The 27,589-nt window shown below is 48.9% G+C and overlaps 2 protein-coding genes and 1 pseudogene across 3 annotated transcripts in view; 1 reads left to right on the forward strand and 2 right to left on the reverse strand.

Annotated features, from left to right (window-relative positions):
• The window catches only part of OTOF (otoferlin), a 90,512-nt gene extending 84,458 nt beyond the window's left edge, over window positions 1–6,054 (forward strand). For both annotated transcript variants that reach the window (XM_060168588.1, XM_060168589.1), the window contains exons 40-46: window positions 599–741; window positions 1,112–1,200; window positions 2,699–2,797; window positions 2,940–3,181; window positions 3,308–3,486; window positions 3,592–3,692; window positions 5,830–6,054. In XM_060168588.1, the coding sequence (XP_060024571.1) occupies window positions 599–741; window positions 1,112–1,200; window positions 2,699–2,797; window positions 2,940–3,181; window positions 3,308–3,486; window positions 3,592–3,692; window positions 5,830–6,010 (1,034 nt within the window). In that variant the 3' untranslated portion in view covers window positions 6,011–6,054. The remainder of the gene's footprint in view (window positions 1–598; window positions 742–1,111; window positions 1,201–2,698; window positions 2,798–2,939; window positions 3,182–3,307; window positions 3,487–3,591; window positions 3,693–5,829) is intronic.
• Window positions 6,055–7,398: 1,344 nt separating this feature from the next.
• Window positions 7,399–27,589, reverse strand: part of DRC1 (dynein regulatory complex subunit 1) — a 45,714-nt gene continuing 25,523 nt past the window's right edge. The window contains exons 8-17 of the mRNA XM_060168848.1: window positions 24,466–24,605; window positions 23,342–23,476; window positions 22,773–23,005; window positions 20,034–20,146; window positions 18,759–18,848; window positions 18,128–18,214; window positions 10,315–10,490; window positions 9,060–9,203; window positions 8,601–8,703; window positions 7,399–7,501 (exon numbers count right to left, since the gene is read on the reverse strand). Coding sequence (XP_060024831.1) covers window positions 7,445–7,501; window positions 8,601–8,703; window positions 9,060–9,203; window positions 10,315–10,490; window positions 18,128–18,214; window positions 18,759–18,848; window positions 20,034–20,146; window positions 22,773–23,005; window positions 23,342–23,476; window positions 24,466–24,605 — 1,278 coding nt within the window. The 3' untranslated portion in view covers window positions 7,399–7,444. The remainder of the gene's footprint in view (window positions 7,502–8,600; window positions 8,704–9,059; window positions 9,204–10,314; window positions 10,491–18,127; window positions 18,215–18,758; window positions 18,849–20,033; window positions 20,147–22,772; window positions 23,006–23,341; window positions 23,477–24,465; window positions 24,606–27,589) is intronic.
• On the reverse strand, window positions 16,520–17,221 carry LOC132531206 (GTP-binding protein SAR1b-like; annotated as a pseudogene).

Below are 27,589 nucleotides of genomic sequence, written 5' to 3' on the forward strand. Positions count from 1 at the left end.
ACCCATCCGCTCATCACCCCAGTGTCCCCCTCCTGTCTGCCCAGCCTCCACCCTTTCTCCCCATCCCACGCAGCGCTTGCTCACTTGTCCCCTTCACTCTCTCTCCCGGCATCCCTGTAGGGTAGGGAGGTTCTCCCCATTCTGCAGATGAGGAAACCGAGACCCAAAGGGTTTCAGTGACTTGCCCAAGGCCACTCAGTTCCTACAAGGCAGAGTGAGGGCATAGACCCAGGTCGGTCTGGCTGTCCCCACACTTTTGCCCCCCTGGCACCTCCCAGAGAATCAGCAGGTATCTCTGCCAGGAAACCAGTGCCAGCCATCTTCAGGGTGCTGGGACAGGATGTGGGTTTTTCTCTTCCCTGACCTCATAGCCCAGAATTCTCTGGTCAGGTTCTCCCAAGCAGAGGAAACCCAAGGACACAGACTTTTCTGGGCCCATGAGGCAGCTGAGAGCTTGGGCAATCCACAGCTCCCTCTGTGCCTCAGTTTCCCAGCAGTAAACTGGAGATGGGGCTTCTTTGTGCCCCTGAGTCTCTGGCCCAGCACAGGTCTCTTGTTTTGCTGAGCCTGTGTGTGAGCTCACCACTAGCACCCACAGGGCAGAGGAAGCCCACGGAAGAGCACGTGGCACTGTTGGCCCTGAGGTACTGGGAGGACATCCCCCGCGTGGGCTGCCGCCTGGTGCCGGAACACGTGGAGACGCGGCCGCTGCTCAACCCTGACAAGCCGGGCATCGAGCAGGTGACTGGCCTGGCCGGGATCTGAGGTTCTTTGGTATTTGGGATCAGGGGGTCCCAACCTGGGTCCGTAAAAACAGATCCTCCTGCAATTCACTGCGTTCCCTTCATACGCACGCATCATGGCCCTTCACCGTAACTTCAGGGTTTGAGTCTTAACTTTGTGTGAGAATTACATCAGCTCAGATGGAGACCTAGGGTATCTCCCTCAGAAGCTGCCACTGGCTATTGGTGACGTCATAGGAACTGCTGGCATCCAAGGATGAAAACTGATGAAATGGGTCCTGACAGGACAAAGGTTGGGAGGGAGAGGAGAGCTGGCCTTGCTGGGCAGAGGGAGGAGTCCGTGAGACCTGCCACACCTCCTTCCTCAGGGCCGCCTGGAGCTGTGGGTGGACATGTTTCCCATGAACATGCCGGCCCCTGGAACGCCTCTGGACATCTCCCCCCGGAAGCCCAAAAAGTGAGCTGCTCGGGCCCAGCACCCCTCCCTCCATGCTCCCCAAAGGCGTCCTTCCTGTAGGAGGCTCCAGGCCCAGGTCTCCCTAGTCAGTCCCCTGTGGCCTCGTTGGGGGAACAGAGCAACCCATCAGGAGGGCTGTGGGGCCTGCCCTGGGCGGGTCCCCTTGCTGCAGCAGGGCCCACACCTCCGTGGCGAGGTCAGCGAGGGCTGTGAGTTCACACCGGCACGCTCCAGCAGACTTTGTCATCACAGACCCACTCCTCCACGTGCGCGCACACACACAGCATCCCCGTGGGTTCCCACACACACACCCACGAGACACAGAAGCCCTGAGAGCCTGCTCTGCTCCCTGACAGTCCCCACTCCAGGCCGTCATTCAGCTCTACCAAGTTTTATTTAAGGCATCTGCTGATGAGATGCACAGGGCGAGTGCCCAGAAGAGGCGGGAGGCTGGGAGAGTGGGGCGTACTGGGCCAGGAGCTACGCCATCTGTCTCTCCTAGTTGACACTGGCCAGGTCACTTTGCCTGCCTGGGCCTCAGTTTTCCCATCTGTAAAGTGGCAGGATCAAGTCGCTGCCAGCACTGGCCTCAGCGCCTGCGATCAGGGCCAAGTGCGTAGGCCTGTGAGGTCGCACGGGGCCGCACGCTTATTTCAAGATGGCAGCCTTAAAATTCTTAATGATTTTTAACAAAGAGGCCCGCGTTTCCATTTGGCACTGGACCCCGCAAATTATACAGCCCGTTCTACCTGGCATAGTCTCCGGGTGGGACCCTGAGTCTGCTGTTCCAGGGCCCGCCACCAGGGGATACCCCAACCCGTTATGTCTCCGGGACTTGCAGTCCAGGACAGAACTCCAAGAGCCACAATCCAGGGAATTTTTAGCAGCTGACTCAACCTCCCTCCTAAAGGTTGAGACGTAACTACCTCATTTATCATGACGATTACACTTCAAGGGGAAAATCCCCTTTGGGGACAAGGATGTAAAAGAAATCAGATTCCATGGTGGTCCACAGCCAGCTGCTGGGCTTAAGTGTGAACTTTTATTAGAGCTGGAGTGGAGCTTCCGGCCTCTGGAGACGGGGGAATCTTGCTGCCAACTCTCCAAGCCTCGCTTCAGCCACGCCCGCACCCCCCTGCACCCCCCACGCCCTCCCCTGCAGCCTGGGCAGCCTCTCCGAGGCCTGAGTCAGCCTCCCTGTCCAGAGTGTGCTCTGGGTACTGGCATTCCAGCCCAACTGGCTCTCCCCCAACCCGGCTCTCCTCATAAGAGCCATGCTGGCTGGGGGACCCTCTTCTCTCAGCCGGGTACCCCCATGTCTCTCCATCCCCTCAGCTTCTCCCCACATCTGCTCCCTCAGCCCCAGCCTGACCCAGGCCCCACGCCCACCCCTAAGTCCCCAGGACGTGTCCCGGTCGTCTCATCTCCAGCCCCATCCTAGCCCCAAGACCCTGGAGAAACCCCCCGCAGGCGGCTAATCAGCCCCTCCCCCGCCCAGGTACGAGCTGCGGGTCATCGTGTGGAACACAGATGAGGTGGTCCTGGAGGATGATGACTTTTTCACCGGGGAGAAGTCCAGTGACATTTTCGTGCGGGGGTGGGTGAGCGTTTCCCTGGCCAGGAGGGGGGCCCATCTCCCTGCGAGGCAGGAGAGGAGGGAGAGGACGGGGTGGCTGTGGGTGGAGAGACCCCCCCACAGGTGTGGCCGCAAGTCTGGAGCAGGCGACGATGCTCCACAGGTGGCTGAAGGGCCAGCAGGAGGACAAGCAGGACACGGACGTCCACTACCACTCCCTCACGGGCGAGGGCAACTTCAACTGGCGCTACCTGTTCCCCTTCGACTACCTGGCTGCCGAGGAAAAGATTGTCATCTCCAAGAAGGAGTCCATGTTCTCCTGGGACGAGACTGAATACAAAATCCCCGCGCGGCTCACCCTGCAGATCTGGGACGCCGACCACTTCTCCGCCGACGACTTCCTGGGTGCAAGGCTGGGACCGGAGCAGAGCGGGCAGGGGAGGGGGAGGCAGGGGCAGGGGGAGCCCAGCCCAGGTTTGGGGGTGCGGTCAGTAGTACCAGATGTCAGAACTGACTCTGAGGTTGCCACAGGGGCCATCGAGCTGGACCTGAACCGGTTCCCGCGGGGCGCGAAGACGGCCAAGCAGTGCAGCATGGAGATGGCCACAGGGGAGGTGGACGTGCCCCTGGCTTCCATCTTCAAGCAGAAGCGCATCAAAGGCTGGTGGCCCCTCCTGGCCCGCAATGAGAATGATGAGTTTGAGCTCACGGTGGGTACCACTACTGCTGGGCAGGGGGCAGGGCTGGGCCAGGCCAGGGCGCTGAGGGCCTGGCACCTAACCCGGGCACGGGGACCATTCTGTTCCTCTCTGCAGGGCAAGGTGGAGGCAGAGTTGCATCTACTCACTGCCGAGGAGGCGGAGAAGAATCCAGTGGGCCTGGCCCGCAATGAACCTGACCCCCTGGAGAAACCCAAGTGAGTGCTCTGCTGGCCAGGCCCCTGCCATGCTAGTCCCTGGGGGCACTGGAACGGGAAGGAGGGGCCAGAAACTTCTGGTCTCCTTGCCCTCCACTCTGTAGGCACCTCTGCCTTCTCTGTCCCTTGCTAGGCCACAGCCTCATTGCAGGGGAGCCTCCTCCTTCCTCCCCTTCTCCCCAAAATCCACACCTCCCTCTGAGCCAGAATGCGGGCCCCCGGTACAGGAGAGCTGCACCTCTCCCGGGGAAGGCCCCACCTAGCTGAGTCAAATGCTCTTCCTGGTGTTTGCCAAAGACAAACAGCTGCAGTGCTGGACTCTGGGGCCCCAGGCAGCCTTCATGGCTGGGGGGTGCCTGGGACTATGAACTCAGCCCAGGGTCGGCCCCCGTCCTGGCCCCCACCTTGGCCGGGGCCCTCCCCACGCCCCAGCCCTCAGCTTCTGTGGCCTTTCTCCACGCTCCTTCTGCTGCTCCTGCGGCTCTAGCTGGCCCGACACAAGCTTCATCTGGTTCTTGAACCCTCTCGAGTCTGCCCACTACTTGCTGTGGCGCACGTATCGCCGGCTGCCCCTCCAGCTGCTGCTACTTCTGCACTGCTGCCCCTCCCGCCCTTCTCCGCTGCCCTGTGCCTGGCTACCCGGTCAAGAAGACCCTTGGGGCCTGCGCCCAGCACCCTCCTGGGTCTGGTACTCCTCCCTCCCTCCTGGACCGAGGGCTTATGAGCTGGGCAGCATGTGGAACACACACACACACACACACACACACACACACACACGCAAGTGCACACACAAAAGTATGCCCCCAAGTGCACACATAAGGATACAGACAGCAACTTTTAAGCTTTCCAACAGTATCATAGACTCAGAACTGCAAATAACTGTCTTGCATGTTCACGTATCAGGCCAGAGAGGAAGAGTAAATTGCCCAAGGTCACCGAGCCATCAGGGTAGAGCTAGCATTCAGCCTCAGTTTTCAAACTGCCAATCCAGTGTCCTTCGCACTACACCACTCCCTGTCCCAGCAACGATCCGGACAGACTCTAACCCAGTTCCACTGGCAGAAAGAAGTTGAGCGATGGACGGGAAAGGGGAAAGGCTTTGGCTGGGATTAGCCTCCAAGTCCTGAATATTTTCTACCAGTATCCTCCTCCCAACCCCGAGCCCTTTCCTGCCCTGCAGGACAGTGAGTATCTCCATCCCATTCAAACATCTTAGTAACAAGCATGTGAGGAGCACAGCTCGGTGCCGGGCGCGGGGCTGGGAGCTTCCCATGCACTTTCTCATGTCACCCTTTTACCAACCCCGGAGGTGGGGATCTACTATTAACCCCCTGGTACAAGTGAGGAATCTGAGGCTCGAAGAGGTGCCTAACTTGCCTGTCACCGCTGGGACTAGAGACCAGGTGCCCTGCGCCCACATCCCTGTTCTGCAGCCCCATCTGCGCTGAAAGGCTCTGGAGGGTGTGGTCCACGTCCTCCAGGAGCTGGAGGAATTTGAAGAAGCATATTCAATACTTTGATTTTCCATCTTGACATTTCATAGAACCTGTTGTTTTTGTAACACAGTCAACAGAATGTAAGCTCAACAAGCCCTTCTGGGCTAGGCGGCCCTGCAGAAGATAGAATAGCGATCCAGCCCTCACGGTGGGCAGGTCGGGGTGAGGGTGGCGTATGCCCCACCGGGGCCCCTCACACCCCTGGCAGGACCTGGTGGGGACAGAAGCAGAAAGGGGGAGAGGTTGAGAAACACCGATCTCATTGAGAACGTGGGGCAGCACCGGACCATATACAAGGAACCACTCAGTAGGGGAGCTTCCTAATAATCGGAACTGCCTGCAGTGCTGAGGCTGCCCCTTCAAGCATTGACCCGCCATCACTGCAAGGGTGCGGGAGGTGTGATGCCTGCCCAGCTGCCAGAAATGCCGTCTAGGCCGCGGGAGGAGATGGGGCACCCACCAGAGGGTCCTGCAAAGAGGACAGGGAATGCAGGCAGCACACCTGGTGCTTAGAGAGGGGCTCAAACCCTCCCTCCAGCACTCAGTACTTTGGGGACTCAGTCCTCTTGGGGTCTAGTAGGGCTGAGGGGATGGGGTGCCTTGGACATGCCACCAACTGACCAAGACTCTCCCTCCCCCAGCCGGCCCGACACGGCCTTTGTCTGGTTCCTCAACCCCCTCAAGTCCATCAAGTACCTGATCTGCACGCGGTACAAGTGGCTCATCATCAAGATCGTGCTGGCGCTGCTGGCGCTGCTCATGCTGGCCCTCTTCTTCTACAGCCTCCCCGGCTACATGGTCAAGAAGCTCCTGGGGGCGTGAAGGCCCCGGGGGCCTCCCTGCGCTCCCCTCCTGGGCCTGGGCATTTACCCCTCCTCCGGCATGGAGGCCTCAGGTCCCAGGGGCCTTCGTCCTGCTGGCTGGGCTGGTGACACCCCCCTCCCTGCCTGTCCTCACCACCTCAAGTCTGCTGCTGGCCCGGTCCCTCCCCTCGGGTCCCTGCCTGCAGGGTGGGGAGTGTGGGAAGGGATGGGGGCTCCAGAGGAAGCCACCCCACATCCTCCGCAGGCCTCCCCGTAGAGCTCGAAAGCGTTAACGAAATTCACTGAGAATCGAGAATCATGTCATGGGCCAGTGCCCAGGGCTTTCCAAAGAGTTAATGAGCAAAAAGTATCACCCTCCCCTCCCCCAGACATCATCTTGCAAGGGCAGCGACACTAGCAGTCTTGGCTCTGCAGAAGTGCAGATCCTTCCCGCTAATCCTGCGGGGTGACTGCTTCCCCGGGCCGGCTCCCCTTGGCCCAGGCAGCCACAGCCCTGCGTGCACAAGCCCAGTCCTGCCCAGCCTGTGGGTCCTGACGGCTTTCCAGAGCTTCCTCAGCCCAGGCTAGCGCTCGCAAGCCTGGACGTCCACGGCCGGACGCCCGTGCCCCCCTACCTGCCTGGCCCCTTCAGGGCTCACCCTTCCGGCCCTCCAGGGGCTGCCTGGAGTTTGCTTGAAGTGCTGCCCCCCTGCCTGTGTGAGCTGGGTTTCTCCTGGCTGTTTTTCCTTTCTCGAGTGGTGATTTTTCTCTTAATAAAAGAAATCAAACACTGAGCTGACAAGTCTGCAGTTGTCCAAGTGGGGGGACTGATGGGGGGCAGGGGGCAGGGTTGGCTGGCAAACTCAGTACAGGATGGGCCCCTAACCCTTTGGGGGGCCTTGTGGCCCAGGGTTCAAGGTGGGCCTAAGGTACAGGACTGTCTGCCCAGGCTGCCCACAGGAAGAGCCGCACAGCACAGCCCAGGGGGCACCGCAGGCTGGACCCAGGGGCCCCAGAAGCTCACTACGGGGTCCGGCAGGCCCAAGGACAGTCTGCAGGCAGAGACCCCGAAATGGCCCAAAGCTCCCGCCGCCACCTGCAGACACCAGCTTCTCCCAAAAGCAAGAAGGGCGCCCCGTGCCACAGGCCCTGCCCCACAGCTACAAGCTGTTGTCAAACCACAGCCCGAGGCTGGGGACAAAGTCCCCTCGTGACACAGAGGCGGGGATAGGGGCCCGTGTCTCACCTGACCTCTTTAAAGAGATTCAGACACAACTCTTTGAAGACTTTAATCATGCCTGCAGGATACAAGTAACTCCTCTTGTCACCTATCTTGACAGGCCCGACAACAGCAGCTCTGGAAAACCCAGGGACTGGGCCCAGGCAGCTCCCCAGGAGATGCCAGCTGTGGCGTCAGCGCTGATACCAGCGTCGGCCCTTTCGAGGTCTGGCTCTATTTTGTGGGGACCCGGAACACCTGAGTCGGAGGAACTTGCAGTTCAGAGTTTATCTGGAAAAGAGTAAAGGTCATGACACTTCCCCCAGGGTCCCCCTGCTACAGGCCTCCAAATCCCTGGGAGCACTTCCTCCCCCAAACACTTCCGGCTGCCTGGGAAAGCCCGCAGCCTGCCTTCCTCTGAGGCCAAGACCTGGGCTCCTCGTCTGGCTTCTGCTCCAGCTCATCAGGCTCTGGTCACGTTCTTAACCTTCCCCTCTGATCCATTCTCTTGAGCCCTCCCCTCCGCTCTTGACCTGCCCACCCTATAGCCCCAGTGTGGCCCTGTGCTTCCCCCCCGCCCCCAGCCATACAGTTCCCAAATGTCTGAGTCCTGTCTCGGGCCAAGAGGCCAGCGTGACCCCCCGGCTCACCACATCCCCCCGCTCAGGTGTAGCAGGGGGCCTGAGACCTCACGGGCCACACACCCCCAGTGCGTGGGCGTGTGACTGGCCTCAGCTGATGACGGAGGACCTACGCTCAGCCGCGTGTTACGACCTTAAGCACCACGTGGAGGATCCCACAGGAGCAGAGCAGAGCCAGCAACTGTGTTGCCGGTGGACTCTTCCCTGTGGAGCGGACGGGGAGATCCTTCCTCCTGCCAAGCCATGGGGAAGTTGCCCCAACTGTCACTGGAGCAGGCACGAGTGGGGGCCAGGGAATATCTGCCCCAGTTGGAACCTCCCCTCCCTCCCCATGTCACATCCTAGGCCAGACACCCAGGGCTGGCAGAGAGGGAAGAGTCTGCCCTCTGGGCAAGTTACAGAGGCGCTGAGTTTCGATTCTCCTTTCTGTGAAAGGGGGAGAATCACTTCCGCCCTGTCTGCCTCACAGACTGGTTGTTAGGGACCAGAGAAGGAAGTTCATGTGGAAGGGCTCTGTAAGCTGGGAGGCCAGCACTGGCTTCGTCACTGCCTCTGAGAGCCCTCCAACAAGCAGCTGGTGCTGAAAACGATGGACATCAAAGGGACGCTATCACAGCCTGCATCTCAAAGCTCCCACGCCTCTCGGCAGGGTGGGGGCAGGGGTGACACCTCACTTCCTAGTATCTCCTCCTGTCCCACGGCCTCTCCCAGCATCCCGCCTCCCCTCCCTGGAGGGTCTCGTCACCCACCTTGGAGTCTAGATACTGCTGCAGCAGCTGCTGGAGCTCTGTGTTCTGCCGCTCCAGAGAACGGTTTTCTATCAGCAGCTTGGCCCTCTGGGTCAGGACGAGGCTTTGGGCAGAAAAATCAGTTAGAGGCCCATTGAATCCTCCATCCTCTATCAAGTAAGGGCCAGGGGCTCTGTATTTCTATCTGGTTGGAGGTGGAAGAGGACCCCAGAAGGCTCGCCCACCAGAGCAGCCCTCCCGCCCTGAACGAGCCAGGCCAGCGGGAACAGAACAGGGAGGGCGGGGCCAGAGGGGCCTCCCCAACACTACAGCCCCCCAACAGGGTTGCCCTTTGGCTGCTTTTCTCTCCAAGAGTTCACGGGACAGGGAGGCGCCAAATGTGGCCGTTCCAAGCAGCATCCTTCTCCTACCTGTCTGCCCGGCTCCCTCCTCCCCCTGGGCCATACCAGACACACGTACTGGTATTTCTCCAAGGCTGTGTAGAGAGCGTCCCAGAGGTTCAGGGTGGTGGCAGGGATAACCGTGGTCAGGGCCTTCCAGTACTCGGAGTCCTTTGAGTCGTCTCGCACAACCTTCGGCAGCTTCACTGGTGCCCGAAAGTCCCTGAAGGTTGAGAGCACCGGTACCATCCTCTCCACCTGGTGTCATCCAGGCCCCCGAGCAGGGCCCATCACAGTGCCTGCACCTCACAGACTTACTGCCTTTCCACCTGTCACCTTCCCACCCAGCTATACAAGTTCATCAGATCGTGGAAGATTCTCAGAAAGAACACCCGCTTGTCACCAACGTTCCTGATTCCTGGTGCCATTGTCACCTTTGTGAAAGCATCACTGGAGTTTCATCCACCAGCTTTCTCTCAATCAGTTTACTTCACTGGCTTCATAGTGTGTTACTCTGCCTATTTCTTCCGCAAATGTAGCAAAGCAGCTCTCAAAATTTATCTCCTCTCCATCCCCTCTAGGATAGGCTTCATCCAGGCTGTTCCCTCCCACCTGGACAAACCTTCCTACCACCGTCCTTGCATCCAGCAACAGCCCCCTCCCTGCCGCCAACGTGATCTTTCTCAAATGCAAGACTACTCAGGGCTCCCCCATGGCTTAAGATCCTTTTCTGGCTCCAGGCCACTACAGGGTAAAGACCAAGACCTTGGGCAATTTGGGTAAGGCTCTCAAGGTCTGGCCTGGCTCCTCTACCCAAGCCGGTCCCACTCCTCAGATCCTTGACACTCCAGCCGTACCTCTTTGTCGTGGTTCTTGAACCAGGCCCTTCCCTGTGCTGTGACATCCTAAAATGCCCTTTGCCCCCGACTTTGTCCACCGAGGAAAACCCAGTTCTGGTGCCATTTCCTCCTAAAGCCCTCTCTGATATGCCAGATGGAGGTGACCACTTCCCCTGAGCAACATGACACCTCCATATGCTTTGACCATTGTTCTGATCACAAAGTGTTCTCCCCACGGGGCCTTCACACACAGCAGATCCCAACAGATGTTCGTTGAATGAATGAATGATGAATGAAAACATGCAAATCGCTTCTACACCCATTTCTTTCGTTGTAATGTCCGTGGATTCCTCTCATCCTCCTTCCAGACATCCTTCTACTCACTCCCCCCAAGTTCTGGCTCAGCAGCCTCTTCTCCCATCCTGGCATCTGTTGGGCCCCCATCCCATCCAGCTTCCCCAGTTCTCAGGCAAGCCCTCCAGCAACACAGCCCACCTGGGTTTCCTCAGACCCGTGACAAAGGCCTCCAGAATCTTGAGAACATCGTTTGGGTGGATGAGCCTAGTAGAAGGCGGGGGCTGCTTCTCCTGTGGCTCCCGGTCCACAAGGCTTCCCTCCTTCTCTCCCTGGGGGTCCAGCTTCTCCAATGGTGATACGAGGCTTGTTCGCTCCTGTAGGGGAGACACAGATGCCAGGGGTTGATCTGGACAAAGGTGCAAGGGTAACCATGGCTGGAGGTACGCAAGCATGAGTGTATGAGGACAGAAAGAGGAAAAACGGAGAAAAGTTTACAGAAAGTTACAGAAGTTAAGGAGCGTCAAAACAGTGATAATGTGAGAATTCCCTGGCGGTCCAGTGGTTAGGACTCAGTGCTTTCACTGCGGGGGCCCTGGTTCGATCCCTGGTCAGGAACTAACATCCCGCATGCCATGTGGTGCAGCAGAATTTAAAAAAAAAAAAAAATGCAGTGCAGCCGAATTAAAAAAAAAAAAAAACACAAGAGTTATAATGTTCTATTTCTAAACAGTTCACAGGTGTTCATTTTATTGATATTCATAAAGCTTATATGATATAAATATCCTCTTGACTCATAATACAAATTAAATTTTAACTTTTTAATTTTAAAAAGTCCTCCTACTCCTGCCTTGCAGTTCATTCATTTTACTTCCCATGGGCAAACCAATGTTATCAGTTTCTTATGTATCCTCCCAAAGAAATATATATACATATAAACATACACACACTTTCACTTTTTCTTCCATTTTTACATGAATGATACTCTACGACATACATAGTAGAGTTTCACAATAAACCTTAGAGAGCTTTTCACATAAATACATAAAGAACTTTCTTGTTCTTTTTTTACAGCTGCATAGTATTCCATTGTGTAGGTGCACCATATATTAATCAATTCCTTAATGATGAAAATTTAGGTCATTTCCAATCTTTTGTCATTTCAAACAGTGCTGCGATGAATAAGCTATGATAAACACATCGTTTCAACTGTATTGAGTATATCAATAGACTAAAATCCTGGAAGAGGAATCACAGGGTGAAGTGTACTATACGGTTTTGTAATCAATCCTGCCAAGCTGTCCTCCACAGAGGCTGCAACAATTTACACTCACACCAGCAAATTATGAGCATGACTGTTTCCCAAATCTCAGCCATCACTATGTGTTATCAAACTTGCAGATTTTTGCCAACCTGACAGATGAAAATGGAATTTGAGCACTTTTAATTTGTATTTCTCTTAATACAACAAAGCCTGATTATATTTTCATATGTTTAAAAGTTTTTTTTTTCACAGACCAGGTAATCATTTTATTTTTCTATTCCTGACACTCAAATTCATGGGGGTGAAAAGACAATAGAACATAATCAAAATAACACACAAACACAATTCAAGAACATTTAACCAACTATTATAGCTGTTCTTTGTAAAATACATAAAAGTAAACAGAAACATCTTTATATAAATTAATGCTTAACAATCTGTATACACTGTAAAACAATGTTTAAAATTCACGCTAAGATACTAGTGCAAGCAGTGGTGTACAAAAGTGTAAACAAGGTTAGTGATGAAAAACTTATCACCGACTTGCCACTTCAACATACTCTGCATTCACTCAAATACTGAAGGCCTCACCACGGAAAACACTGATCACTTTTTGCGGTACACGGGCCTCTCACTGTTGTGGCCTCTCGCGTTGCGGAGCACAGGCTCCGGACGCACAGGCTCAGCGGCCATGGCTCACGGGCCCATCCGCTCCGCGGCATGTGGGATCTTCCCGGACCAGGGCACGAACCCGTGTCCCCTGCATCGGGGGACGCTTTTAAAGTTATTTGACTACCTTCACCCTGAGTGCTCTTGCCTCAATATGGCAACTGATTATGAGTCCAGGTTAGGAGCAGCACCAGGGAATCCAGAAACCCATGTGAAGTTGGCCATTCTGATGTGAATCTTTATACTTGATAATGAAAACAATTTCAAGGACAACTTGTATGTCAAAAACCGTAGAACTGTCAGCTCCCTTTTCCCCCGAATATTTAAAACTAAAATTAAATCTAATTCCCCCGCTTCATTGAAAATACACACTGAAGAAGAATTCATCCACTCCAGTGTGGCTTTTCCACAGATAATAATTCTGCATGAAATAACTCAAAAACCTTTCACATTTCTGTCCTAAAATCTATTTGGGGTGGGGGCGCTCCTGAAACAAAGTTTACTTTGAATAAATTTGCTTACTTTACTGTGATTACTTTGGGTTCTGTTTGAAAGTGTGGTTAAAGCCCAGAACCATCAATCAGAGGTATTAAATATATTAGCTATTTAATATTCTAAATTATGAGGACAAAAATTAGCTAGTTCAAAACTGCATCTTCAGTAGACTCTGTAGATTCCCTTTATACTCAGGGATATTTTTATCCAGGTGTGGGCTGGGGGTATGGGAGGGGGAATGGTTACAGGGTTCAAGAGTAGAAACATGGTTTTAACAAAATCCCAATCACTTTACATAGAGGCACAGTCCTATATTTTTAAGAGCTTGTTCTCTTTCTTTTCTTTTTTCTCTTTTTCTTTCATTCTTTTTTTTTTCTTTTTGTTAAAAAGCTAATTTGCATTTCAAAAGGACAATGATGGAAATGACCAGAAACATCAATATGGAGCTTTGGGAACTTAGTCCTTAATTGAATATATACTGTTTTCTGAACTCCTAACTATGACCAAAAAAAAAAAAAAAAAAATTTAAAGGTTTATAGAAAACCTTTAATTCCCTATTAATTTTGCATCCAGAAATTCATATTTGCTCATCTCTATTTTTCTCATGCTCTCTTGGAGACTTTTTGAAGCTTCACCAACTTTTCCGTATGTTTAAAAAGATCCAAACAGGGACTTCCCTGGCAGTCTCCACGATTCCAATGCAGGGGACATGGTGATTCCTGGTCCGGGGAACTAAGATCCCGCATGGCACGGCCAGAAAAAAAAAAATCCAAACAATATACTCTAAATAAAATCAACACAAGATTTTCTGAGAGACTTCCTTTTATATTAGCTATTTTCAATGTACTCTGGTCAAAATTTATTTGGCAATAGAAGCCTTGCAAACTTCAGTCATGTAAGTGACTAATAAGACTGAAATGCCACGTTGAGCCACATACCAAGTACAGTTTCAGAAAATGTAAACCTGTCTCCTGAAACTCTCAAGTCATGTCAACTAGAGGTACTCTGTTTTTAACGATGGAACTTGTGAAAATGCTGGGTTAATCAAATCATTTTGCAGAAGGCAAGAAACACTATTATCACAGCCATTACTCTATTTTAATGATTTATAAGTAGCTTATGTGCTGGAAAGCACTACACAGAAGTGTGAGCCAGTTGAAAACTAAAGAAAAGAAACAACGTTCTGTGTATACATTGTAAACCACAGTAAATGTGTATACGTACACAGGCACACAAAACGAAAATTTAGATCTATGCAGGCAATGTCTGAATTCATACTTCTTTGGCACTCAAGGATACTGGGTCAACTAAGCCAATGGCGAAGAATATTTTTTCATACGCTTTAGGAAATATCTGTGCCCCAATTTTTAAAAAACATAATCTTCGATCTAAAAATTCACCAAGATAAACTGGAATCCATCAATTGAAACAGTTACACAAAACTATAATTAACAGCAGTCATTGAAACAGGTGTGAGGTTAAGGATCTCTTCTTTAAAAATATAAAAGCCAGCTGAGGCCCTCTATTTTTAGAGTTTCGGACTTAAGATTTTAAAACATCTTTTGAACACTTCCTGATTTGTATGGAATCCAATCTTAGCTTGTATACAATAGCGTTAATTACATTTTCACACTTTACAGTGGGAGGAACAGAATTAACCTGTGTCCCCAATACTACCATTTACCCAGAAACTACTCCGCAAATGTGCACGCTTGCACAGACACATACAGAGTATATGTTTTCCCCGTGTGTTTTTACTGCTTCTCGGCATTCTCTTAACTTGCTTCTTCTGAAGGAAGCAGTGACTCAGTGTATGTGCTCTGAGGAGATCTCAGAGCTAGATGGGAAGCCCCATGGCTGGGGAAATCTGAGGCCCATCTCCCTCAAGCTGGCAGGAAAGTACAGCTTCATTTCCAGAGGTTCAGGCCACAAGACTCTTACATCATTGGGAAAATATCCGGTTTAGCTGTGGTTCACAAGGTGACTTTGTTCCTTTGATGCCAGGGACAGACCTAGAATGAGAGTTCTGGAACAAGATATTTTGTACCAGAAAGCAAATATCCTCTAGAGAAACCACTAAGCTTTTTCCTTTATACCAATTTATAACACAAATAATTAACTTCTCAATGATCACAATAGATACTAGGAAATACTTGAAGAAAGGCATGTCCCTGTAAATACTGAAAAGATGCCAACGACAAGAAGCAGTTACTTTTAATAAGGCTTAATTCTGTTTAGTCAAGATATTAAAAATGAGTACTTTAAACATATCTGGCAGAATAACCCAAGAGGCTGAAATGTCATTTGCTACTTTTCCCATGGTGCTACTGATGTTTCTAGGCAGGGAGAAAGCTTTTTTATTTTCGTTTAGAAGGAAGCTGAAAGTGAAATAGAATAGGTGAATTCCTAAAACCAAATGTCATGGTGAAATGACCTTGTTGGTTTAGCTAACTGGTAATTCCTTCCAGGCATGTCCTTCAATCCGTATTTGCTTCATATATTACATTATTGATGAGAGAAGGGACTACAGTAACTCTGATCTGGACAATAGCTAGAGAAAACACTAATTCTGATATTAAAATCACTCTTGATGGAACCGGAGCAATCTATTCTCAATGGAATTGGTTAAATATACTATAAAACCTTGGTTTGTGACAAAGAGAGGAAATCTTAAGCTTGACAGTCTTTAAAAATAAATATTTGGCACTTGTCTTTCAGCTAATTATGGGACTGTCCGACATATGGAAAAAAAGAACTCAATTTCTTAGGAAATTAAAATGCTTTAAAAAAGCTAACTAAAATCTTATTAGAAAGTCTATCAATGAGGCTTGCAGACATTATCACGTGGCAAGCACTGTATCTAAAAACAAAAGCCTTTTGTGCTATAACATGAGAGCTAACTGAGAATAACTTAAAAAAATAAAATTAAATATATGGATTCATTTTCTTTCCACCAAGAAATAAAATATGCCAAAAATGCAGAAGAGCTGGAGGATAGGAGCAAAATCCCCAAACATCTCAGTGACAAATGAAGCAGAAAAGGCTCTTTTTCCTCAGATGCAGGTCTCCACGATGAAACCGCGCACAAGACCCTACTTGCCGTTTGCCCTGGAGAGTACCATTAAGTATAAAGAGACTGGGGAGTACCTCTAAAGGTGGGGAGACTGCTGCCTGTCACTACTTTTGGTGAAGAGGCACAGAACACCAAACCGGGCGCCAGTAAGACGGAGCACTTCAGAATCAGACAACAGGAATGGGCCTTTCAAACCAAAAATTAACCTTGGGTTGTACCAGAAGCTGTGTTTTTCTGCAGAAGGCCGATCCCGCAGGGACTAGGACATGGACCCCATCAGCACTGGTAATGGTAGTGTTACAGATAAAAATACACATGATTCAGAGATAAATGTGGTATAAGTTGCCACCAAACACAACTTGTCTCCTGGAAAATGCAAAAGCCTCTAGGAACTTAGGCATTATTCTAAATATTCTGAAGCAATCTCCTTTCCCAGTAACCCCCTCATATAGATAATATTAAACATGCAAAATTTCAGAGCATACTAGCCAGATAAGGCACATTAAAATGAAACATTTGCCCAAGAAGGATGCCAAATATTAGGGTTTGCTTTATTGCATGACGTTTGCATAAGAAAAAATAATGAAAACTGTAAGGCTTCATGCAATCATCAATAAGCTAATTATTAACTGTTCACTTAAGATAGATGGACACATATTCTAAAATTTTAAAACTAGTTCCAAAAAAGTACATAAAAAATGTAACATGATGAACTTTTAAATATGGTTTACATTTGTAGTTTCATATTGTTAAAAAGTGCTTCAAAGGTAGTCTGGAAAGTTGCTCTTTAAAAATGGTGCTGGGGGTAATGTCAGATTATAAACTGTAGAAACTAATTATTTTTATGGAATTAGAAAGCTAATATTGTGATATTCAAGCTTACTAGAATCAGCTTTCAATTCTAACTCAAATTACGTTGATAAAATATTAGTAATCTAAAAAACATCTGTTTTCTAACCAACAAAAGTCTATCGAATTCAAGTTACGCATGTTGAGTGATCAAATCTCTGAGTAGGCCTGAATGGTGAGACCTTGAACCGATGGGGGCTGGTGTTAATCAATGTACTGCGCCATCCAGCGGAAGCCTTCTGCATAGCCTCATCTTTTGAGCACACTACACATGAAAACTTCTAAGGGCTGGGCATTCAGTTCTTTCAGAGACACACTGCCCTTTCCTGTTGTCTGACCATATAAACCAAACATCTCTCACAACCTCTCTTCACTGATGGCTTCAGGCCTGTCAGTCTTATTCCCAAGAATCAGTATAGGCACATTAGCAACAGTTTCATCTGTCATTAGTGAATGAAGTTCTTCTTTTGATTCTAACAGCCTTTCATGGTCTACACAATCTACCAGAAATACAATGCCGTTGATAGCAGGAAGGTAGTTTTTCCACACTCTTCGAGCTTGAACATGTCCACCCAGATCAAAAGTTGTAAAGGTCATGCCAGCAATGGTTAGTTCTTCTGAAGTGGGATGTAACATTGGGACATGTTGTCCAAGTCCATCATCTTTTAGCATGTGTAGCAATGTTGTTTTTCCCACATTATCCAATCCAAGAAATACCAATTTACCAGTTTTCTTATAATCCTAAAAACTGTAGCACACTGCTGAAACCACTGTAAATCCAGTCAAATATGAAGGACACAGCCAAATCTTATAGGGTCTGCGATTGGAGAGAACACAATTCCTTGCTTGGCGTTGGCCCTACTCACTCTGACACCAAACTGCAAAGAGCGATGGCTGCCGCGGCCCTAGTCCCTAAAAGTTACCTTATTGCCTCTTCTAGGAGGTGTTTGTTCATATCCCTTGTCTGTTCCATTGACTTGTGGGTCTTTTTCTTATTGGTTTATGAGAGTTCTTTATATAATAAGGAAATTAGCCCTTAACTGTGATATGAATTAAAAATATTTCCCCCCTCCTGTCATCTGTATCTTAACTTTGCTTATAGTGATTTTTGCTCTACAGAATTTTTTTAATGCAGTCAAATATGTCCTTTTTTTTTAGCTTCTGTGTTTTGTCCACTCAGCCAACTCTTTTCGGAAGCATAACAGGATACTCACCCTGGGGCTAACAATACTAAAAACATTTTTTAATTCAAGTTTTAATTTTTATATTAAAATTTTATAATATTTTTAACATGATGACTTGCTCAAAATAGTGAATTACAGTCAAGATAGGTATTAAAAGTGGACCCTGCTTTGCGGGGAAGTGCTACGGATCAAAATGTTCAGAACTTGGTGAGCCCAGGTCTCATGTGGCTGAGGCCTGGCTTTGAGGGAAGGCCCTGGAAAAGACTCCTTGGGCCTCAGTATAAGAATAGCATCTCATTGCCAGCCAGCCTTCCCTTTACAAAGACAAAAAGTAATAATAACAAGGGAAATGCTGGGTTAGCTATCCTTGACACAAAACCCTCACTATTTCTCCAGAAGTATTATTCAAAGGCAGCAATGCTCTCTGGGGGTTTCCAGGAGAATTTTAAATGCTCTCTTTTTTATTACACGTCACTTTACCTGGCTGGGAGGTGAATGATGAGCTTGGTATTTGAGGAAGAAGTTTACTAGTTTATACAAGTCATCCTCATTTTCGATTCCAAGGGCCTGAGGGAAAAATAGAATGACTGCTCAAATACCACACATCAAGAAGCGCCCCTCTCCACGTGGCTCCGGGAGTCAACAGGCCCTCAGCTCCCGAGAGCAGGGGGCTCGCTCCCCTCAGCAGCCCCAGCGCCTGCCATGGCCCAGAGTACAGGCCATTCAAGCCCGGAGAGCTCAGTGAATCTGGACACGCACGTCAGAACAGAGGAACGACGTTCAGGTCAGGAACGGCTCCATAGAGGCCTGGTGGGCACGAGAATGCTAACGGGGCTGAACCCACATCTCAGTCTAGGGGCGGAGGGAAGAACCTACGGCTGAGAGCTGGGCCATGAGAGAGGAACTGACAGAGGAAGGGGTGGGATGGAAGACATCGATGCGACTCTGAGCCCAACTCGTACATGGAAAACAGGTGAAGGGAAGGATGTGACAGGGAGCCGGGGAAGCCCCGGGAGCCCCGCATCTACTCCTGGGCTGAGGCAATGCTGGAAACCCCAGGGGGCTGTCTTTACCCCAGGACCCTCACCCACTCAGCCCTGGGGGGACTCACTGAGAAGATGGCGTCCAACTTCAGCAGGTAACACTCGTTCTTGTCCAGGGGCAGGAGAAGGCTCAGCAGCTTCCTCTCTATGAGGAAACCCTGAGGAGAAGGAAGACGACATCTCCAGTCAGAGACAGGGTTCAGGACGAGTCCCAGGCCCCGCATCCCCCCTCTGGGTAACTAGCCAGGGACGACTCCACAGAGCAGAAGCCCAGGGCTGACACATCGGACAGCAGGGCCCTCGGAGGGAGGCCTTCCCGGGATGCCTAAGAGCCCTTCCCAGAGACAAAGTCAATCCTCACGATGGACTGAGTTCCCCGCACCTCGCCCACAAGCCATGGGGCGAACACCTGGGCTCCCCGCCGCAGTCCAGACGTGGTCCAGTCCCGCTCCCACCCGCCCATGTCACTTCACTCAAATGCTACTCCCCAGACATCTACCGGACACAGCGGTAGGCAGTGAGCTGGAGGAGAGGAGGGCTGGGGGGAGATGGAGACACCAGAGCAGAACACGGTGCACGTCAAGTGCGGGGGTGAGGGGGGAGAAGACTGGGTGCCCGCTCGGAGTGGGAACAACGCGTGGGGGAGGGCTCCTTGGAGGGGTGTCCACCGGCAGCAAGCCTGCGGACAGAGGGGGGCACCCGCCGGCCGCCTCCTTCAGCTGGAGCTGCCCTCGGTGGCAGAAGCTCCCCCTCGTGCCCAAGAACTGTCCCAAGTGGACTGGAGGCTGACAATCTTTGTGCCACCTGCTTCCCATCTCAGAAATGAACATCTGCCTAAACACCCATTCTGTTTGGGTACAATAAGACTTCTAGCTGAACCAGCTCCAACGAGGCCTTTACACCAATTAGTTTTGCTAAGATACAGTGAAGATATCCAAGGCCTAACACCCCCAGAGTAATTGCAGGCTCAGCTCCCAGAGAAAGGCCACCGTGGGTTGTGGCCACGCTACTTGCCAGGTGGATGCACGGAGGCGAGACGGGTGCCCTTTCTCTCGCAGATGAGCAATTGTTTAGCATTTCTTTTTTAATTAGCAGGAGGCCATTGGCTGGCCTGGGCCAGGCTTGCTGACCACGAAGGTAGAGCCTGGTGACCAGCCAGGTCAGCTCTGGAGCACGACAGCCTCTCCGCGACCCCACGAAGCCCAGGGGCCGCCCCCAGCACCACCCTGAGGGCCGGTCCACTCCTGCCTCCAGACCACCTCCGGCCCGTCCAGTGTCCTCAAAAGCAGCCCTCAAGAAGGGCAGGAAGTCGGCCAAGCCACCCGCCAGGAGCCCAGCCTCACCGACTCGTCACACAGGAGCGTCAGGATCTTCCTGGTAGTTTTCGCTGACACTTGCTTTGGCAGGTCCAGGTACGACCCTGGCTCTGAGGCGGCCTCGTCTGCCCCCTCCTCTTCTGCAGAGGGGCCATAGCGAGAAGAGAGAGAGAAAGAAAGAGAAGGTGACTCCTTGGGCTGCTTCACTTTGAGGAACAGTCAAACGGCTTTCCTTGAGGAAATGTAGGCCTTAAAAGGCGTCTTTAAGGCACTAGCAAGTTCCTTTAGCTGAAGAAAGCCCATCACGTGGGGAGAACAAAAAGGGAGGTTGGGGGTCGAAATAAGAGACTATCCGAAGAATTCTGCCACCCTTGGCCAGCCTAGAAAGCCTCACTCTTCCCAGTTTCATCTACCTGGAAACGTCATACTCAAAATCCAGCCTTGACCAGGAAGTGGTAGGGAGACCGTGAACCTGTTTGTTATTTGAGAGAGAAATCTAACACATCCACCATGTGGTTTCTAAACCTGCAGAAGATTAGAAGCAGCCCATGAAAATGCAGGAAAAGTAGCTGCCTCACAGAATAGTGTCAGCACGAACTGGCAGCTGGTAGCAACAGCAAAATTTTCCTTAATGAAAATTTTAAAAAGTGTTTTATGCTATACATCCCTCAACTGAAAATAGTAATACAAATCATTGCACTGCCCAGGTTTTACTACTTGCTCAAAAGGTAAAACAAGATAATATATATGAAAAGATTTTGAAAAGGACAAGAGCCAATTGCTGGTGGAATGCAAAATGGTACCATCCCTATGGAGCAAGACCCAGAAAAATTACAGAGGCATTTACCCTTTGATCCAGTGATCCTGCTTCTAGGGAAATATCCCAACAATTCACAGGCAAAAACATGAAAACACAAATGCACAAAGCTATGTGTTACAGCAATATTCTAATAGCAAAAACGCCAAGAAAACTGGAGATATCCCAAATGACCATCAACAGAGGACTATTTGAATAATTATAGCCCAGTCACACAATAGAGCACCAGATAAAAAAGGAATGAAGAGTATTTCTTCTTCCTAGTGTAGACTCATATCCAGGATATATTGTACATAAAGAAAGCAAGGTGGAGAAAAGCATATGTTCTCATTTACCTAAAAATTGGTTTATATAAAGACATACACATTTGTTTATAATTTTAAAAAGTAACAGAAGGATAAAGCATAAATTATTAAATAGTTACCTAGAGGAGAGGGACAAAAGAGGATAAAAGCTATACTTTATTGAGTATAACTTTTTTGTACATTTGACTTTGGAAACGTAAATATTTTACATAATTATAAAACAAAATTCAATTGTAAAGGAGCAATCACTAACAATCAAAACTAACATGAAACAAAAAGACCTAAGCGTGTATACAGTTGGTGACATAACCACACAGAAAGCATTCCAAGTGATTTTAAAAGACAGTAATCTGTCTGTACATCCCTAGTAGGTTGTATCCTAAGAACAAAAAGAACTGCAAAAAAAGTTTAAACTCTTTTTAGTAATCATTTGTTAGTGGTAGGTTTGCTCTTTTATTCTGAGACTATTTTGTGGTACCGTAAAAACGTATATGAGTAATTATTTTGAAGGCGCTGAGTATGAAGATTTTCAAGTTGGGAGAAAGGAGATACACTTTGATAAGGTTAAGTAAAAAATTCTGGCATCCTGGTGATTAGGAAGCATTAGGATTATGTTTTAAAGATAAAATAAATCATGTATCATAAATACATGATTTATTTTATGTTTATCTTTAAAACATAATCCTATACTCTCGGCTCACCCACTGAGAAGGCCTGGAAACGATGACCAGTCAAACCAGTGAGCCCTCCAGCACCCAGACTATGGTTTCAAAATGCCATTCCCTATTTAAAAGGACAAAGTCTCCTTGGAGGAATGGCTGATTCCAGACTTGAAGCAGGAAAAACATAATGTGAGCCTGGAACATCTGGTCATTCTGGAAAGCCATGAAGCTATCAAAGACTGCTGGGGTTGTGTCGAAAGGACCCAGAAGCCGACGTGGCCAAAGATGGAATAAGTAGAGCATTAGTAAGGATGATAACTGTAGTAAACCGAAACATCACATTTGTTTAAACCCATGTGTTCATAAGGAAAAATTTAAATAAAACCTCATTGGTCACCTTTAGAAGATGCTAGAGCCCCTGTCTATTTATTCTGAAGACTAGTAAACAGAAAAAAGACTAAGCACTCTCCTGCTTTTCCTGTACAAACTGTCTCTCAGGGTAGCAGATAGCTGATGGGGAGAAGATTCTCTTTTCAGAAGGGTTCCAGCTAATAAATGAAGGCAGAATGATGGAACTCAGAACACCATTTTGCTGCAATCCCTAATGCAGTTAATGGCTCTTAGACAATGGTTATCAATGGTTGCTAACATCACAAAGGGAGACAACTTGGCATCAGTTTATCCCAATGGAGGTAGGCAACAGTGTATATAGGGAAAATAAAGTGAACTTGAATCTGATCAAGCTTCTAGATCTAAGTACCAGTTTATAATACAGGGGAGAAGGTAAAGCAATAAATTAGAGGAAACTTAAAAGTCATATCAACCAATCATGCTCTCTGGACCTCTTAAGCTATGAAACCTTATCACCCAGATAAGGGAACTGCTTTCATTTCCCTTATCTGTAAAAGGAGTGGGTTGACCCGATGTTCTCAGAGGGCCCCTCCACTCCAGCTCGAAGATGCTATGACTCTGTTCCAGTCACCTGCTTCCATCAGCACTTCCTCTAAGATTTGCGTGGCCGACTTCTGCTGCTGCTGAGAAATTGGTCCCACATTCTTCAGGAACCAGAAGTCAGGTGCTGTCCAGGGGAGCCCCAGGTGATGGGTATGGATGATCCTGTCTACATCAAAGGCTCTGCTTATCAGATCTTTTGCCTCCTCTTCATTCATCAGCCAAATCTCCCGAAACTGCTTGTCATCAATGAGAGCAAAATGCCTGTGAAGAGTTATTGACCGGGGCCAGCTGATTCCAGTGCCAGGCCAGCCCCCGTCCCCACCCCCAATTAGCAGCAGGGCAAGGACCGAGGCAGAGCTGTGGGAAATCCTGAGCCTGGCCCAATCCCTGAGCCCCTGATTCTCACCTGTGAGAACAAGGCAGGTGACATGCAAGTAAAGGGACAGGAAAGACAGCACAAAGGATTCTCTGGTGCCCTGGTCCAGCTCCCCAGAAGCAGGTGATATCAAAGTCTGATGAAATCACCGCCGCTACCAGCTCTACCCCTGCAACCTCTATCCTAGGGCACATGCCTTGGGACCCACGTCCCTGAAATACCTCATGGCTTTCTGCACCTCCTTGAATTGCATCACAAAGCGTTTGTAGTCTGAGGTTAGGGACTGGTTCTCCTCCTGAAACTGCTTTACCTGCTTGTTATATTTTGATCTCAGATTGTTAAGTACATCATGAAGGCTGGGTTGAAGAGGAAAAAAAAAAGTTAGTCTGCAAAAAAAGGGAAAAAAAAAGAGAGATACACTTAATCTCTGGTAGGAGGAATATGGCCTTTTTATGTTTTTTGTTTTGTTTTTTTTTCTTTTTTTGCGGTACGCGGGCCTCTCACTGTTGTGGCCTCTCCCGTTGTGGAGCGCAGGCTCCAGACGCGCAAGCTCAGCGGCCATGGCTCACGGGCCCAGCCGCTCCGTGGCATGTGGGATCCTCCCGGGCCGGGGCACGAACCCGTGTCCCCTGCATCGGCAGGCGGACTCTCAACCACTGCGCCACCAGGGAAGCCCTATTTTTATGTTTTTATCTCACTTTCATTTGTGGTATTTTCTAATTTTCTATAATGCACATGTACTGCTTCTGTAATTACAAGTTGAGCATTACCCAGATAGCCGGGCACACATGAGAAGTGACACATTGACATAAGTACTTATGTTGGCATTATTTGCAACAGCAAGAGATTAGAAGCCATCGAAATGTGCATCAGTGTGGGACTGGGCAAGTAAATCCTAGCATGTCTATGCAGTGGAATACGAGGCAGCTTAAGAAATAATATGAACCTTCTCTACGAACTGGTATGGAAACATCTTCAAGACATAGAACAGTGTGTATAGAAAGCTATCGTTTGTGTAAAAGCAGAAGGGGATGAGACTGTCTATTTGTGTTTGCTTGTACGTGCGTGAGGAAATTCTGGACGAAACAAAAGAAATGAATAATGGTCACAGAGGTGGGACAGAGGACCCAGATAAAGGAGGGATGGGAGACAGACTTTTTGCTGTAAACTCTTTTCGGGGTGTGGGGAGGGTAGAACCAGTTGAATGTTTCCCCCCCCCCAAAAAATATTTTAATAAGAATTGGTTATATTTTTAACAGTTTCTACTCCTACAAAAGAGTACAGACCCATCCCTCTTTTCAGCACAGAAAGGCCCAGAACAAAGACGCTCTGCACACTAGCTTACCAGTTGATCTTCCTCTTTTGCTGGGATTTAATCACTGTGCTTTCTTCATCTCTCTTCTTCAGCACCTGGAAGCTGTACTCTAACTTCTCTTGGTTTAGCTGATAAGTTGCTTTCATTTGCTGAAGCTGTTGCTCAAGAATCTAAAGTTAAAGTTTAAAAAAATAATCCTAATTGGCCCTGGTACAATTTATCATGCATGAGGGTCCCTGGTTGTTTGTTCTGCAGTCGTATCAGAGGAACCTTAGGACAAGTGTCTCCACCTGAATTCTTAGAAAATTTATCATTAGAGGCAAACTAAAGGTCAACCAGAAAAAATACAAATCATTCAAGTGCAAGCTAACGTCTACGTGCTTAAAGTCTAAGAGAGATCAGAGTTAGAGCACAGTTCAAGTACAGCTACCTCTCATGCTCTGCTCCAGACCCTTCAGAGAACGAGCAGCCCCACTAGAAAAACCATAAAAGTTAACATGGCCACAAAAAACCTGCAAGGTCCCCACTCTGACCTTCCAGTTGTCAATGTCAGTGTTTAGCAAACCGTGTTCATTTTAAAGGAGGATAGAGGCAACCATCCTTACTATTTGGATCATCATTAGTTGTGTTCATTCATTCAGCAAATATTTATCGAGTGCCTATTATATGTCTGATGATTTTCGAGGTGCTGCTGGGAAAACACAGGTGAAAAAGGCCCAGTCCTTCCCTGTCTAGGAGAGAGACAGATGAACAAGCACTGGTGACAAGAAGCAAGATCAGGGTAAGCACAGGTATGGGACCAATGAGAGGAGGGTTCTCCCGGGCCCTGAGGGCAGGGCAGGCGTCCCTGAAAATATGGCATTCGCATGTCTGAGGCCTGGAGAACGAGTAGAAGTTACTCAGGTGGAGCGGAGAGAGGTCTAGAGAGGCAAGGGAAAGCCAGATGCTTTGGGGAAACCACGAGCAGTTTAGGACGTGAGGTATGAAGCAGGGAGGGAATGGTAGAGATGAGGCTGACAGAGCAGCAGGGCCTGACAGAGCTAGGAGTCTAACGCTTTATCCTTGAAGGCAAAGGAGGGTCACTAAGACGTTAGGGGGAAGAGTAGAATTACTGGTCCACGCAGGGTAGAAAGGTCCTTCTGCAGCTGGTGAAAAGCATTAGGGAGGGGCAAGGCTGGAACAGGGCAAATATACTGGCTCGCTCCTGCCTTTCTCGAATGGAGGTGCAGCAATGGAAGATGCAATTAAGTACAATCAGATCTGGATAAGGCAGCCATGTGACATGCCACATACCACACTCTTTCAAGCCTCCTTCCCGTCTGCCTCCACTCGACTACAGACCCTCCCCAAGGAGTCAACAGAGGAAGGAAGAGGTTCCAGACTGCTCTGGGTCATCCTCAAGGAGCAGAACTGGCCAGGAGGTGATAAACAGGAGAACAAAGGCAATCACCCATCATCAGAGGGTGAGTCATTCCCACCTTCCCTGTGGAGTCGGTGATCCCCACACTGTAACTGAGGGAATTAGTCACCTCAGGATCTGTTTAGCTACCCCAGAGGTTTTAAATTTTCCATTATGGGACAAGAATTGAATATCTCCTTCAGAACAGAAGGCCTGTTCTATCTCTTCTTTAACAGGTGGTCAGTGAAGAACCATCTTGGTCACCAGGATGATAACTAATTGTACCTCTCAATTTCTCTACTTTCAGTCAAATTTTTATTTACTTTTTTCTAGTTATATGCTTTTCTTTGCAAAAACTTTTCCTCATTGTGAAAGTAATATTTGCTCGTTGTAGAAAACACAGAAAGTACAGTAAAGGATAAAGAAGGAGACATAGGAGAAGGGGGAAGAAAAATTACCCATAATTCCACCTCCCAAAGGCAATTTCTGTTGACATACTGGCCTGTTCCTTTCCAGTGTTCCTTACATAATTGAGATGCAACTATACCTACAATTTTATATCCCACTTTTCTCCTTTACTATTACAACTTAAGAATTTTCCATGCCAATCAAGTTTTATTAATATAATTTTAATGGTACATATTTTTATATTATAATTTACCCTATAGGAAATATTTATGTTTACCATATACCATAATGTTTTACCATTCCCCTACAGTATATACATTTACAAATGTATAAATACATTTATATTGTTTTGATAATCTTCAATATTATAAAATAATGGTGGGAAGAATTACATTTAAAACTTTGGGGGTATTTTGTTTATTTCCTTAAGGTAGGTTCTCAGAAGTGAAGTTCAAAGGCTCTCCACAAAGCAATTTACAGTTCACACCCCACTGGCCGTGTGCAAGTACCCGCATCCTCACCCCGTCAGCTCTCAGCACTGTGCAGGGCAGGCCCAGCCCTTGGGTAGGGAGCTGTCGGGAGCCGCACCGCACTCTCCTGAGCAGGATTAAAGTTTAATTTAGAAATTCCTGACTTGAATATTATCCCCAAGAGCCTATGGAAGGTTCTGAAGGCATAGCCTCAGCTCAAGTGCAATTATCTGGGGTGGTCCCAGCCTGAGCCACTGCTCCGGGCCCTGGACCCTTCTAGGGATGACTGTGAGTGCCGAGTGGGGAAAGGGACACTCAGCAATTCTTCCTACAAAGTCATGATGATTTATGCCACCGTGCTCCAAACGAAACCAGCCCACTACTTCAAGTGTGACCAGCCCTGGACACCGGGGAGGCCATTCGTCAACGTGGCTTGGCACAGAAGCGCCATAGAAAAGCTCCTTGTTGGATGGCGACAATCTGAGAAAGGGTGAACACTCACAGAGAAGGAGGGTCTCCAGAGCTGCTCTGGATCTGGAATGACAGTGAATGAGTACCAGGCTTTGCTGGGACGGAGGCACCCAGGAGCCCCATGACCCTGAGTGCCTGGGCGTCTGCTCTGACCATGTCCGGTGACCTCTTTCTTCCTAGAGCTTTGCAATGAGCCCCTGTCACTGAAACAGAATTTCCCAAACTTACTTACTATAGAACAGTTTTTATACTTATTTATACTTATAACACAGCAGGAGCACATGAGTTATAAACGTGAGAGCCCTACCATATGAATTCTCATGTGAATTTCATTCAAAAGGCAGATTATTACATAAAAATAATCATGTAAATAGACTCTATTTTTCCTACAGAACACATCTTGAAA

This window comes from Lagenorhynchus albirostris, chromosome 13 (assembly GCF_949774975.1).
Source record: "Lagenorhynchus albirostris chromosome 13, mLagAlb1.1, whole genome shotgun sequence".
Classification (NCBI taxonomy): Eukaryota; Metazoa; Chordata; class Mammalia; order Artiodactyla; family Delphinidae; genus Lagenorhynchus; species Lagenorhynchus albirostris.